Genomic DNA, 14,213 nt, shown 5'->3' with positions numbered 1-14,213 from the left:
CTACAATAAGTAGTAATGAAAAATTTGGACTGTAGCCCAAGTTCAGTTATAAAATAATAATAATTTCTATTTCATTAACTTCCCTGGAGCTTTAACTTTCATTATGCCTGCTACTAACTTTATTATTGACAATACAGTCAATCAAAATTACTTTAATTATTACTTTAGTGTAGACACACCTAACCCTAAAGGGAGTTATTTTATTTATTTGTTTGTTTGGTTTTTTACTTTACCATAGAACAAAAATAATAGATACTACTCCTGGTTTCCTATATCTCCCCTTAAATATTTCCTATGTACTTCCTAAATTATGTTCTACAGCAAAATATGAGTACAGTTTACAATAATTCTGTTGTAAAAATGTCTAATTCCATAAGAAAACATTTGTTTGGTTGGGGGGGGTTCGTATGTAGGCTGTTATTAAGAGTCTGTAACACTATATGACAATGATTTTAGCAGGAAGCTTAAATCTGCAGTTTAAAATCTTGAAATCATTGCTCTAAGTATAGGGAGACTTTCTCCAAGTCCTGGCTTGCAAAGCTGTGACTCAATCTATTTAAGAAGAAAAATGAAGGGGAGGGGGAAAGGGAAAAAGAGAAAAAAAGACTTTACTTGGCAAGAGTTTTAATTAGCAGAAATTTCCCCGCTAGGAATATTATTCTGCATGAGCAGAAATTGCATAGCTCTTGCCTCTAGATGCCTTAGAGATGCCATTGATTGGCCATATTCAGAACAGGGGAATTATGTGACCCAGTGCTAATTTGAATTCCTTTACCAAACACATTTTTATTTCAGAATCTCAGCAGCATAAAAGAGTCAAAGTACCAGAGCTTTAAAGACTTTGAATTCCTGCTGTTCTGCTATAAAATAAGGCAAGAAATATTAGCCATCCCTGGTTGATTCTTTAATTCTTTCCCAACAATGTCAAAGTATCAGTGTCCTACAGGTTTTAGTGCAGGTTAAAGACTAATACAAAGTGAATGAATGAATAGAAGTTTGGAGTGAGTTAAGGAGAGAGAGAACATTTAATGGGACACTGGTCCAAAATAGCCCAGCTTGTTCCTACCTCCTGCTGCCTCTTCCTCCTTTTCACAGGACCTTAATTGTATAGAAACAGTACAGACAAAAAACACAAACAACAAAAGGGGTTCACTCACACCCCCGGTGGAGGTCATGAACATGCTACCATGGAAGAAAAACAAAAACAAAACCAAAACAAACAAACAAACAAAAAAAAGGCATCAAAGGATAGTTTGGCTTATTTATAAGCAAAGAGTAAATAATGGGAGTTTTGATACTTTAGATACTATAGCAACCTACATTTGAGCAAATTTGTATTTGCAAATTGTTCGTTTCATACATTCAAGAGGCACAGAGCAATGTGACCTGGTGCTAGTTTTAAAATGAATCAAACCTTTCTTTCTCATGACCCAAAAACTATAGAGGTTTTCAATAGTATCTGCTTGGATTTGGCAGTCCTGGGTTAAAAAGATCACAAAAGAGTTGTGTTGTACACAGGAACAGTAGACTTTTCCAACAACTTTACTGTTATTGCCTTGTACATTCTCCAAGAAGAGTAACTGTCTTGGCTACTGGAGGACAATCTTTAAAAATGGAGGCAAAAATAACAAAATCACTTAAAATACACTACTCTCCTTATAGGTTGTCTTTAAAACTGCTTTTCATTCTAGTAGCATTTAAACCCCCTTTGTGACTATAAACTGTGATTCAGAACTACCTGTGTCACATGACGAATGAGTGCAACGTGCACCATTCAGTTTTAAATCAACTTCTTTCAACCTAAGCCATGTAAATCCTTCAAAAATTCACACCAGTGTTCTCCTCCTCAGATCACGCTCAGAAACAGCCCAATAACTAAAGTTCACCTATGCACAGCCTCTCTAGCCTCTACTATTTAAGTATCTGCTCGGAATTATCAGTGACCCTTTTTGCACTCTTGGCTGGTTCACGTTGGGTCTTCCAGAGTGAGGACCCACCGGGGACTTCTCTTTTCTCCGGGTTCCATGAAACAAAAGCTATTTACGGCGTTGCCTTTCCAAGACAGCACCGTCGTCTCTGCTGATGGAAACAGAGAAGACCTTTACACTTCTTTCTGCAGGTAATATGCGCACTCTTTCCTTCTCACGTTGTCCCTGCCTTCTACTCCCCTCCCGTCCTTTCCCACCGCCTGCCTGCCGGCCTGTTTTCTATTTGCTTCTATCTTTTAGATTTTATTTTCAAGCACTCCGCCCTCGCTGGCGCTGCCAGCCAAGTGCCTCCCCGCCGCAGCTCTCGCTGCCACTGCGGTGACATGTGTCTCCAATCACCCTCCAGTTCGCTTCAATAATCCAGCTCCTTTCGCCCCCTGCGCTTTGAAGACAGGGGAAGGCCCAGGCTGGCAGAATGCAGCGTCTCCTCTGAGTCACCCCCGCACCCCAACCGCTGGATCTGGCTCTGGCTCTGCCCCCGCTCCCCGCCGCAGCCCCGCTCCGCCGCCTCCGGGCCGCAGCTGCTCACCCCCGGGCCCGGGGATTGGCCCAGCCAAAGCGGCATCAGCGGCAGCGGCGGGAGGGAGGGAGGGAAGAAGGGAGGTGGGGGCCCCCACCATCCTCCCTCCTCCCTTCCTGGCCCCACCGCCCCTTCGCCCCGGTGAGGCAGGGCCAACCGGGAGATCCAGACGCAGGCAGCGACCGAGCCGCTGCCGCTCTGCATCCGGCCGCCCCGCAGCATCCCCCGATGGCCAGCCGCCTGACCTGCTGCCTCCTGCTCTGGGCTCTGGGCCATGGGGGCTGCCGCTCTCCTGCGGGGGACGGCGCCGGCAGCCAGGCCACCTGTCCCGTCCAGCCCCGGGATGCCCGGGACTCGTCCTTCCGCGACCGCGACCCCCGTGAGGGCTCTTCGCCTCCCCCTGCTCTGGGCAGCACCTCACAGGACATGGTAGCTGTCCACATGCTTAAGCTCTACGAGAAGTACAACAGGGAAGGGAGCCGGCCCGGCGACGGCAACACCATCCGCAGCTTCAGAGCCAGGCCGGGTAAGACGGGCCGGGAGCGGGGAGCACCGCCGGAGCCCCTTCGCTCCTCTTTCGCTTTAAAGTGACGGGCTTGCGCCGAGGCTGTCACTGACAGCGGTGGGTGTCAGGCTGGGTGAATGCTGGGGCACCCTTGCTAACCACACGGGTCCGGTGTTGCCTCTCCGCTCTACTACGTAGGTCTCCGACTTCACCGATCCCCTCCCCTCCCCCGAGAGTGTCCTACAAGGCATCTCCCTTCACAAAGCCTCCGTGGCTGCGGTCGCAAACCATCGATCGGCAAAAGAAACCCTGTTCCCAATGTTCCCAGCGCACATCACACTGAGTCGAAATAATCTTTTCAGCGATACTGGGAGCACAAAACCCGCAGAGAGGAGTCCAGCCGCAGGTCCTCTCCCCCGGCTCCTCTCGCAGTCTCTGCTGGGAGTGCCGCCTGCTGACCGCACAGCGCTGCTCCGCATCCTAAACCGCGCTGCGAGCCTGAGAGGATGGATGCCTGCCCTCCCTCTTCCCAGCTCCACTTGGCTTGATCACGAGGGTGGAAGAGTGTCTATACTGTGTCAAAGCTACACTTTGTTATCCCAATCTTGTTTCAGAATAAGAAAGAACTTGGCATAGTTAATACTCTTTAAATTTGTTATGCTTTGTCAAAGAAACACAAAATACTATTCTGGAAAATTTCTTCCTTCTTCAGTTAACTCTTACTGACTACAGCTAAGATCTTAGCTCTTAAAATAAGAATTATATTAGTTTCTAGAATATAATTTCTTTTACATTGCCAGAAATGCAAATTCTCATAGGCATATTTGTTAGATTAATTTAAAACTCTCTCTTCAGTAAGTTTCCATCAATTTCTCATTAAGAGAAATTCTCATTCTTACATTTAAGAGTCTCATTTATAAATACAATGCAGCATAGAGCATTTTAGGAAATGGTTACAGTATTGCAGAATAACTCCTATTCTCCAGTGCACCCCAACTTAATTTCTCTCTTATGCCAAATGTAAGTTTTATTTAAAAAAAAAAAAAAAAAAAAAAAAAAGTAATTACATTCAAGGAGAAGATCCTGTTGTAAGGGCAAGTGACTAATGAAAATTTCTAGAAATCTAGGAGTTAAGATGTAAAGCAATCACAGATATTTGGGAGAGAAACAAATCATCATGCTTTAGATCATCAGCCAGCAGCTGCTAACAGAGGTTATGAAGGAACTTCCACTGTGGATGGTTCCATGACCTCCTACTATCACTCTTACCTTTCTGTGTACTGAGCAGCTGCTATTGGCTGCTGCCCAAGGCCCTGAACCACAAGAACAGTTTGGGAAGAATGCAAGAATTGCACTATATTCTTTTTCTTCATTTTTCAGTTAATCTGCTGAACAAGTTACTTGCATCTAAGTGGTCCACAACACTAAAATAGCAGCATTTTCTACCCACAGACAGACACTACTGAACAATTACAAATCAATATTATTTTATCTGCCAGATTGTGAAACCAAGGCAGAGATATTTGGAAGGGACTTGTCTTTCTGTGCAACAGAAAAAAATCACACCTCTGTCCAAAACTCCTGTCTCTGGTGTGCCATCTCTGTACTTTCTCTGCTGGATCCCATCTTTTCCCAGTGTCATGGCATGAAAGCAGAAGCTCCTATGCCATGTTTCTTTGTTATGACAATAAATTGTGCTTTCCTTTCTAATGCATCAACCTAGTGACGAACAGTCTGCAATGAACCATAGACTGACACAAGATGCAGGGGGGAAGAAGAACCTTATCTGATGGTATGAGGGTTTTTTACCTTCTCAAAAAACATTCTAGTGTTTTCTTCTGAAAGAAGTAGGCATGTTCTTTCTTCTAACAAGAAAAGTAGAACACACGTTCTTTATAAAATGTGAATGATAATTCTCATCCTATTGAGATAAGCAAAACAGAAAACAGGTACAATAATTTTCATTATCCCAAGCAATAGTCTTTCTTTTTTAAAAAAAAAAAAAATGTACATTTCAGAAAACCTATAAACTTCTGTTCCTGTGATATACTTTAAAGCTGTTGGAGGACACTTGAGCATCAGCATCAGTTACCACTGCCAAAATGCAGGCACTGTATGTGCAAAATGTTGGTTCTCCTTTGTTATACACATTATTGAAGTCTCCTCAACTACACAGTGGTATTATCATCCTAAATATCCCTTATAGGCTGTACATGATGATGATTGGGTTAGTGAATATGTAATATTTCTCCATATTCAATGTGAGGCACTTGCTGTATATATTCATGTGCTATTTGCTCATGTTCCAAATATAACTTCTTCACATTTCTCTAGTTATACTTAACTTCAGGAAGAGTGTTTCACAATCACCTGATCACCCGCTCTCAGCCTACCTCTATGTATGTTCTCCAGAGTTCATTATTGCTCTGAGAACTTTCCAGTTTTCAGGGAACTCTGCAGTTTTAGAAAACATCACCAATAGACTGAGGTTAGTTACACAGACAAGTCATAAATGGTTTGTGACCAAATGTGAAATTCTAAGTTTTTGTCCAACTTCACCGAGGTTGCAGAGATTGGGAGAAATTGGTCTTTGTGACAGCAATCTGTTGCAGTTACTAATGTAAAACTGTTCTTCTTCCTTCAGAGGAGAGTAGAGATGTAACCTGAGCACAAAACATAGAATCATCAAGGTTGCAAATGACCTTTCAGATTATCAAGTCCAACCATCAAAATTGTTCAACTAGCTAAAAAGAAGCTATCTTAAGGGGAGTTCAAATTTTAAGAGTCAACTTCTATTCAACAGCAGCCATCACTAAATTCAAGTAGATCAAAACACAAGTCTTAGAAACCAAGTAGGTTTCACAGTGTTTTAAACAAAGCTCCTATATAATTTATACAATTTATAGTGGAAGGCTCATAAAAGTTATGATCCCAGAAATGTGCCATACTGCTTACTTCCAGTCCCCTTGTGAAATGTCTCTTGTGCACTACTTACAGATGATTAATTTTATATGCTGTTGCCCACAGAGTTGGCACCCAGAGATCTTAAGGAATCTTTGCAGCCAGCTGTGATTAGACCATTTTGAATATTAATTGTAAACCTGGTTTTCAGCTGGAATACTGAGTAAGGTACTAGGCTCCATCATGGGCAAGTATGATAGTTTCTCTGAGTTTGACTTTGCTATAAATGAAATAGAAACAAGAATTGCTTTTCTTGCCTGCCTAGAATGAAAGGCAGTCTGAAACTAAAAATCTCTGGGAAGAGTTTTACTCCTCATAAACACAAAAAATGCTTAGCATGTTGAACAGTCCTGCTATTATTGTAATATTACTATTAAACATTTTTAGGGTTTTTTCCCTCCTCTTATTCACCATGGTTTTGATGAAGTGACAAGCTGACTGTAAGTAACTGATCTGAAGTGGGTGAAAATAAAATTCTCTAAATTCACTTAAGAGTTTTACTACCATTTTTAGTCTCAGAGATTTATCCATGTTATATCTCTCTTACAGAATTCTTGGCCCAGAAGCCCTTGTACTGCTTCAATCTGACATCCATGCAGGATTCAGAGGTGATCCTTGCTGCTACTTTTCACTTCTATGCTGACAGAGGCCCTCGGCACCGAGAAGTGTTTTGTAAGCGGTCCAAGAACTCCTCCTGCCATCTCTTTCATCTGCCTCAGGTCCTGCCACTCAATATCATTTTTCAAAGCATTCACCAGAATTCTGCCTATGGAGCAGTGAAAGGGAACATCACCATGTTTCTTCAAAGGAGAGGGACTTGGCATGCAAAGGACATTTCACACGTCATAAAAGAATCAAAACAGGCTGGAGAGCTCATCCTCTGTGCTGAACTTCATTCTGGGGAGAAACACCAGGCCTTCCCTGAACAGGTCAACAGTCATTTACCTTATATACTAGTTTATGCCAATGATCTTGCCATCTCTGAACCTAACAGTGTGGCAGTCACCCTACAGCGTTACGATCCATTCCCTTCCAATGATGGGGACCACAATGTATCCCCTAATGCTTCCACTGACACCCGAGTGAGGAGGGATACAGACCTCTCTAGCTCTCTTCAGAACAATGAGTTGCCAGAAGTAGATCATAACAACAATAAATACAACAAACATGACATATGGGATAATGTCTACAAGTCCTTGAAACCAAAAGCCTCACGCTTAGACCGAAGGAGAAAAGGGCAAAAAAATACAGAAACATTTAAAAAGTCTCAGGTGCTAAATTTTGACGAGAAAACAATGAAGAAAGCAAGGCGGAAACAATGGAATGAGCCAAGGATTTGTTCGAGAAGATACATGAAAGTTGACTTTGCTGATATTGGCTGGAATGAATGGATCATATCTCCCAAATCATTTGATGCCTACTACTGTGCAGGGGCATGTGAATTTCCTATGCCCAAGGTAGTATGCCTTTTCATTGTTGTTAGCTTGCAAACAGTGTATCTGCTGTGCATCTCCTTGGTGAGGCCACGCTTCCAGTACTGGGTGCAGTTTTGGGCAGCACAGTATAGGAAAGCCACAAGGTGCTGGAGAGGCTGCAGAGAAGGACAACAAGGCTGAGAAGGGGTCTGGAGAACAGGTCTTATGAGGAGAGGCTGAAGGAGCTGAGGCTGTTCAGCTTAGAGAAGAGGAGGTTGAGGGGTGACCTTATTGCTCTCTACAATTACCGAAAAGGAGGCTGTAGTGGGGTGGGTGTTGGTCTCTTCTCCCCAGTGACCAGTGACAGGACAAAAGTAATGGGTTGAAGTTGCACCAAGGAAGGCTCAGATTAGGTATCAAGAAAAATTTCTTCACTGAAAGAAATTATTCCTGTGAATCATTGGAACAAGTTGCTCAAGGAGCTTGCCATCCCTGGAGGTATTAAAAAACCCAGTAGATGTGGTGTTTTGGGTGATGATTTAGTGGTTACAGTGGTGTAGTACTGATGGTTGGACTTAATGATCTTGAGGGTCCTTTCCAACCATGATGATTCTATGAATCTATGGTGTTCTGCCAAACCAATTGCTTCTTTAGTTAGATTTTCCTTTAGTTTTTTGCCCTTTTAATTGTGTTCTGTTGCCTTTTTTAAGCCTAACTAATTTAATCAATATAATTTCCATCAACTTATTTATTATAGTGCAAAAAAGATTCCAAGTTATCTTTTAATGTAACCTGAAGAATAAGAAAAATGTCTCAGGTTTATCTACAGCTTCTCATCTTATATCTTGAAGCCATAAAGCCTATAAATCTTATATCTTGAAGCCTATTAAAATATGGGTACACACACTAAAGCATCAAAATATTCTGTTGTGGTAGCAGAATAAATGATATGATAATAAGAAAACAAACTGCTCCATCAAAATATTACTGAATTCCACTGGTAAGACCTCAGGACTAAAATACAGAGTAGTGACTCTGAGCTATTTATAACTTCAAGAAATAGCCTGTCACTTTGAAAATATGAATTCTGGTTAAGCTGATATTTGTGTCTCAAAATTCTCTAGTGCTTTTCTAATTTACTAAATTCTTAAAATTAAGATAATCCTTCTGGAACAAAGAAGCTAAAAATTAACTTACGTGGCTGGAAAGGCCACAGAGCTGTCTGTAACATCCTAAAGCTGAATTTCTTTTATAGATGCAGTGTGAAATTTGCTAATAGAGAGGTAAACATGAATTCCTGTTCCAGTGAAACAGGATTTGGCCCACTCCCCACTCACTTGCTCTACGGCAAGAGGTAGAAATGTTGGCAATCCTATGCAGCACAAAAATTATCATCATTTTATAGGGTTTTCAAGTAATGGGGGAGGGGAGGATTGGAAGCACTATATAAACTGCCTGCTTAAAAACTGCAATTTTCCAACTCTATCTACAAATGACCTGACTGTTTATTCTACTGACATCTTTGCATATGCTCACTCAGCAAATAACTAATGGATAGTGCTTTACAGCAGAGGATTTCAAAGCTCTGAGACAGGAATCTGCTCTACATTACGGACAGGGAGATAGATGTAGTTTTGTGTTGAAATAAGTAGTCTGATTTCAGAAAGAGTAGATATGGAAGCTAGTTTAAATCCAGGAACAGTGAAAATCCATACAGCACAGAACAGTGTACAAATCATGTTCTTGTGTAACTATCTGATGCTGGACCATGTATATATGAATTGACAAATGGGTCAGTAAAAATTAAAGCTTGCACAGACTCACATCCAACTTCCCTTTTTTGTTGTACTATACAGAGATCATGGAAGACAGAAAACATTTAACTTCCCTGAAACAAAACACAGTTTAGGAATACAGGTCCTCTGCCATAGCCCTGCAGTCTAATGTACCATTCATACATACCAAAGGAAAAAAATAATAGAAGATAAATTTAACACATGTAGCTTCTTGTGACACAAAATCAGGAAGAACCAAAAGACAGTGGATCCATTTCTTGTTGGAATACTTAAATAAGCTTCTGTTGCTGACTTATTTAATGTCTTATCTAGAAAGATTACTTAATATTATACTTCTTACTCTAATAATAAAGATTTTCTTGTAAATCAAAATCACTTTAGTTCTTATTTGGAAATTTGTTTTATAGATAAATTAATGTGGCTGCACTGGTATCTTGGTGCAGAAAAACAAACAAAAAACCCCAGAGAAATTCAAAACTAAATCACAGATACATAGAACTGGGGATTTTGGATTTGACAAACTATGATTTGTTTTGATTTGGAAGAGGTCTCCTTTTTTTACCTTTGTGTTTTTAAAGGGGGAAAATAGAGGTAGAATGACAGTTGTAACTTTTAAAAATTACTATTTCCTAATAAACAGAGATAACTACTACAATAGCATGAATGAAGTTTCAGTTGCTAAATATTATGGAGTGATCATAGCTATTGCTCTTGCATATATACCCTAAGTCAGGAAAGCAAGCATATGGTCTTGGCACTCTCCCCCCAAAAAAGTCAGCTGATGGCTATTCATGAAGACTTAGTCTACACAGTCAGTCTGAGTATGGAAAACAGAAACCTTATTTCCAAGGTAGTCTTTTAGAACTGCAGTGATAGAATGATACACCTGGCATGTTCAGAACCATCACAGTGTATGATTATTTTTTTCAAAGTATTGGTACATCACCCTGCCCAGATACTTTATTAACTGCAATTCTTGACCTAGATACAAAACAGCTCTGGTACAAATCTTATCACAAGTTAAACTGTCCTACTGCTGAAGTTCCTATGCCCTGAACTGTGAGGGGGAACACTAGCTTATATGGTTAATAATCACTGGCTGCATTTGCCAGATAAATTCTAGTCCTATGTGTGGTAGAAGTATGTGCAAATATATCCTTTCCTGGGCTATTTTATCCTTGTAAGTGTATCAGTTTATTTTGAGTTCATTTAATTTAAATCTGAAAAGAAGACTTTCTTGAAGCTAAGAAGTATTGCTTATTAAGGTTGGGGGGTGAGGAATGTGTTTTTTGAGGGGAAATTTAAGGATAAAGCAGATTTTACAAGGGCATAATCCAGGCAGAAGAAATTCTAAAGTATTTCAAGTCTGCAGGTCAATAACTTATTGGCTTCATTGCCATCCTTCTATTTTCTGAGGACCAAAATAGTCCTGAGCTAGGATTGTCCTAGAGATTAAGATCAGAACCTGGTGTGCTGTATGTAACTTAGTAGCCAACATTCAAAACTCTAGCACCATCACTACTGGGCACTGAACTCATTATTTCAAGCTTTCCACTTTAGCACATCTGTACAAAGGCTAATTAATGTAAAGCCAACCTATGATCACTGAACACTTGTGCCAGGTTTCCAGAGGGGCTGGAAAATTGGAGTCTGGCTGGCTGTGGGATGGTTGTGCTGTCTGACTCTGCTGTAGATGTAGGGCTCAGGCAGCCAGATTCTGTACAGACTAATAGTCCATAATGAGCACTTTTCTCTGTAAATATTATTGTACATAGTGTGTACATTAGAAACATAATTAGTGCTTTTGTACACAGCTCTTGATGACAAATTTTGCTCACATCTGTTTGCTCCTTGCAGATATTAGAGATGGCATAGCTGGAAAAGATCCTAGTAGGATCTTCTGCAGGTTCTTAAGCTGGTAACTGGCACTGAAGGGAATGTTGGCCTTCTGCTGCATGGGGTCAGAAAATCCGAAACCTGGACTTGCTTAAACACATTAAAGTTACTCTTGTTGTCCAGCTGTAAGACTAATTCACTGCTGCTTGTCTGTGGACACCTTTGAAATCTAAAGATGAAGAGTGGCATGAGAGAACAAGGAGTTTTTAATTCCGTTGACATCTGCTAATTAGAGAAAGGCACTTTACAGGATTGGTCACTTGTTGAGATTTGGCTAGAAAGATGCTGTCTAGAAGCCCTGAAGGATCAAGGATGGATTTCACAGTTTCTCCTCGTAATGGCTCAAATGAGATCAGTTTAGCTGAGGAACGTCATAAAGCCTTCATAGCAATTAAAGTTTTTATCTACTCTGCTGATACATTTCACTTAAAGTAAATGTATCAAAACTGAATTATCCATAAAATAGCTCCTTCGTTATACCCATGGACTACATAGCTTTTCATGTTGAAATATAAATAATGTTTTGCCAATGCTCAATTATCTTTTAAAAAAGAGAGAAGACACAGGAGATACTAATTCTTCTCACTTGAAGTAACTGAAGTCCCTATTTGTTGTCTCACAGATGTAATTTTCCACCCAATACAGAGCTATGTACCAACAGTGATGAAAGATTAATGTGCCACATACACCAGATCTGTACAGAAAAATTGTGAAACTGTATCCAAAAAACTATAACAATTTTACTGCTGTATTCATTTTCTGAGATGGTGTCACAGTTTATCGCTGGGCTGGAAATTAACCGAATGACAGATGCTCTCTATTAATCCCCCTCCTTGATAAAGAAAAGAGAGAGTATAAGGTTGGAAACTAAACTACACAGCTTTAACGAAGTGGTAATGATAAAAAGAAGCATTATTTTTTCCCTTTTTTTTTTTTATTTTTTTTATTCTCACTCCTGTTATGTCTAATGGCTGCCTCCAAATCTGAAATACTTTTCTTGAATTCTTTACTGCATCCAGAAATCAATAGTAGAAAATAATTTGTGGCTTATATTCTGAACACTGTGTAGATGTAAAGCTGCTGTGAAACCTCACTTCGTATTTTTCCAGTTCTCCCCACCTTTTGTTTTCTTCTTCCACTTTGAGGCTACCTTGGGAGGCAGGGGGATGGAGGGGAAGCACGGTGAGAAAGGCAGAGAGGAGCAGAGAGAGACTGCAAGTACGAAATAGGCTCTGCAAGGTTGTTTCACTATTCCAGACTGACTCCCCCGGTGATCAGTGCTTCTGGAGCACTCTATTCCTTAAAAGAGAATAATTACTCTGGGGAAAAGTAACTAATTCCAGGTTAGCATACATGAGAAGAAAAACTACTGTAACATCAGGATAGTAATTTTGGAAGTACTTACAGTAGCCAGTTTTCCAAGAGAGACAAAAGATTAAAAAAACAAAAGATAACATTTTAGGACTAAGAAGAGTGCCCCACCTTAGTACTTTTCCCCTGCATGCCCTCCTTCAGCATCTAGTAGGTGCAGTCAAGAAGGTTCTTTCTCCAGGCTACTGACTTGGCTGTGCCACCAGTGCCCTCCTCTGGTATTTATGAAGGTAGCAAAAGGAACACAAAATACCTGTTGGATGCACCCAGGGCAGGAAAGCTGGAATTGCGAGGGACTGACTATGCTGCATGGCCCTGTGACTCAATCAAATATATTCACTTTTTGAGGGGAAAAAAAAATGCAGTTGTTGTCACTTTCCAAGTCTATGTGGGAAAGTGCTCATAAATGAAGTGATAACTATTTCTTTCTCTGTTCCAGATTGTCTGGCCATCAAATCATGCTACAATCCAGAGCATCGTAAAAGCAGTAGGAATCATTCCTGGCATCCCAGAACCCTGCTGTGTTCCTGACAAAATGACCTCACTCAGTGTCCTGTTCTTAGATGAGAACAAAAATGTTGTTTTAAAGGTATATCCCAATATGTCAGTTGAAACTTGTGCCTGCAGATAAGTTCATACAAAGACATTTTTAATGAGACCTATGCATCCTGCCCAGCTACAGCTGAAAAGTTGTAAATGGGAAATTAATCCACTTGTGCTGATGAATGAACGCAAGTCTACAATTCCTCTACAGAAAGTATGCAGAGAGACTACAGCAGTACTCACCATGAAGGATATGTCTTACTGGCGTAATTTTCTTTTATATTCATCTTTCAGAAATTCAATACTTTTACAAATGTCTTCCTAACCCCTATAGTCAAGACATCTGGCGCTTAGTGAGAAATTTAAGTGTCAAGTTTTCCATAATCAAAGCACTCAAATATGTTTTTATATGCTATTTTTCTGACTAGTTTATTTGTTCAGTTAACCAAAACAATGGGAAGTGAACTTGTAAAGGCAGGCTTATTTTAAAATATCACTTTTGTACAAAAATCAAAACTTTTTGCCTAAAACGCTTATATTTTTAATCTTCATATTTATAGTGCAAGATGTGTTAATAAAGGGTTTTAAATTTATATCTTCTTCAGGATGCAAGTTTAGTACTCTGCATAAGCTTTCATATAAGCAGTATCTTAATACAGCTGTCTTTGCTTGTCCTTCCCTATATATACTTTGTTCAACAAAAGACATACACAATATACCACACTTTTGGTCTGTTGGATAATTTCAGGTTGTTAAACCTGTGTCTGAGTAACACATTGTATAGTAATATGTTGAAATACTAAAATAAGATAACCAAGATTTATATTTTTGTAAATTATACTTTATACCCTCTAGATTGTCACTTGCTTTTAACAAAAACTAATAAATTAAGGTAAAGTACCTGAATTGTCTTTCTATAAATGCACACTGTTATATTTTGTAATTAGATAGAAATACACAAACACACGTTAAGCTTCTCATAATGCACCTCAATAGACTAAAGACAGAAGGGAGCACTATGAGAGAGCTGGGGTTGTTCAGCCTAAAGAAGAGGCGGCTCAGGGGAGACCTCATCACTCTCTACAACTACCTGAAAGGAGGTTGGAGCCAGGTGGGGGTTGGTCTCTTTTGCCAAACGACTTTCAACAAGACAAGAGGGCATGGTCTTAAGTTGTGCCAGGGGAAGTTTAGGTTAGATATTAGAAAGCATTTCTTTAC

The 14,213-nt window shown here is 40.2% G+C and overlaps 1 protein-coding gene across 1 annotated transcript; it reads left to right on the top strand.

The window, feature by feature from the left end:
* Window positions 1-2,654: 2,654 nt before the first annotated feature.
* On the top strand, window positions 2,655-13,083 carry GDF10 (growth differentiation factor 10). The gene is made up of 3 exons (XM_030453377.1): window positions 2,655-3,034; window positions 6,524-7,431; window positions 12,892-13,083. The coding sequence occupies exons 1-3, from the start codon at window positions 2,737-2,739 to the stop codon at window positions 13,081-13,083; spliced, it is 1,398 nt and encodes a 465-aa protein (XP_030309237.1). The 5' UTR covers window positions 2,655-2,736.
* Window positions 13,084-14,213: the final 1,130 nt, after the last annotated feature.

The sequence above is a fragment of the Calypte anna genome, chromosome 6 (genome assembly GCF_003957555.1).
Source record: "Calypte anna isolate BGI_N300 chromosome 6, bCalAnn1_v1.p, whole genome shotgun sequence".
Lineage (NCBI taxonomy): Eukaryota > Metazoa > Chordata > Aves > Apodiformes > Trochilidae > Calypte > Calypte anna.
Note: the sequence above shows the minus strand (reverse complement) of the source record. Positions and strands in the feature narration are given on the sequence as shown.

Coding starts and splice junctions, on each gene's coding strand:
- GDF10 (XM_030453377.1), top strand. CDS start 2,737: ATGGCCAGCCGCCTGACCTGCTGCCTCCTGCTCTGGGCTCTGGGCCAT. Junction 3,035..6,523: donor CAGCTTCAGAGCCAGGCCGG/GTAAGACGGGCC, acceptor TCTCTCTTACAG/AATTCTTGGCCCAGAAGCCC. Junction 7,432..12,891: donor GTGAATTTCCTATGCCCAAG/GTAGTATGCCTT, acceptor TCTCTGTTCCAG/ATTGTCTGGCCATCAAATCA.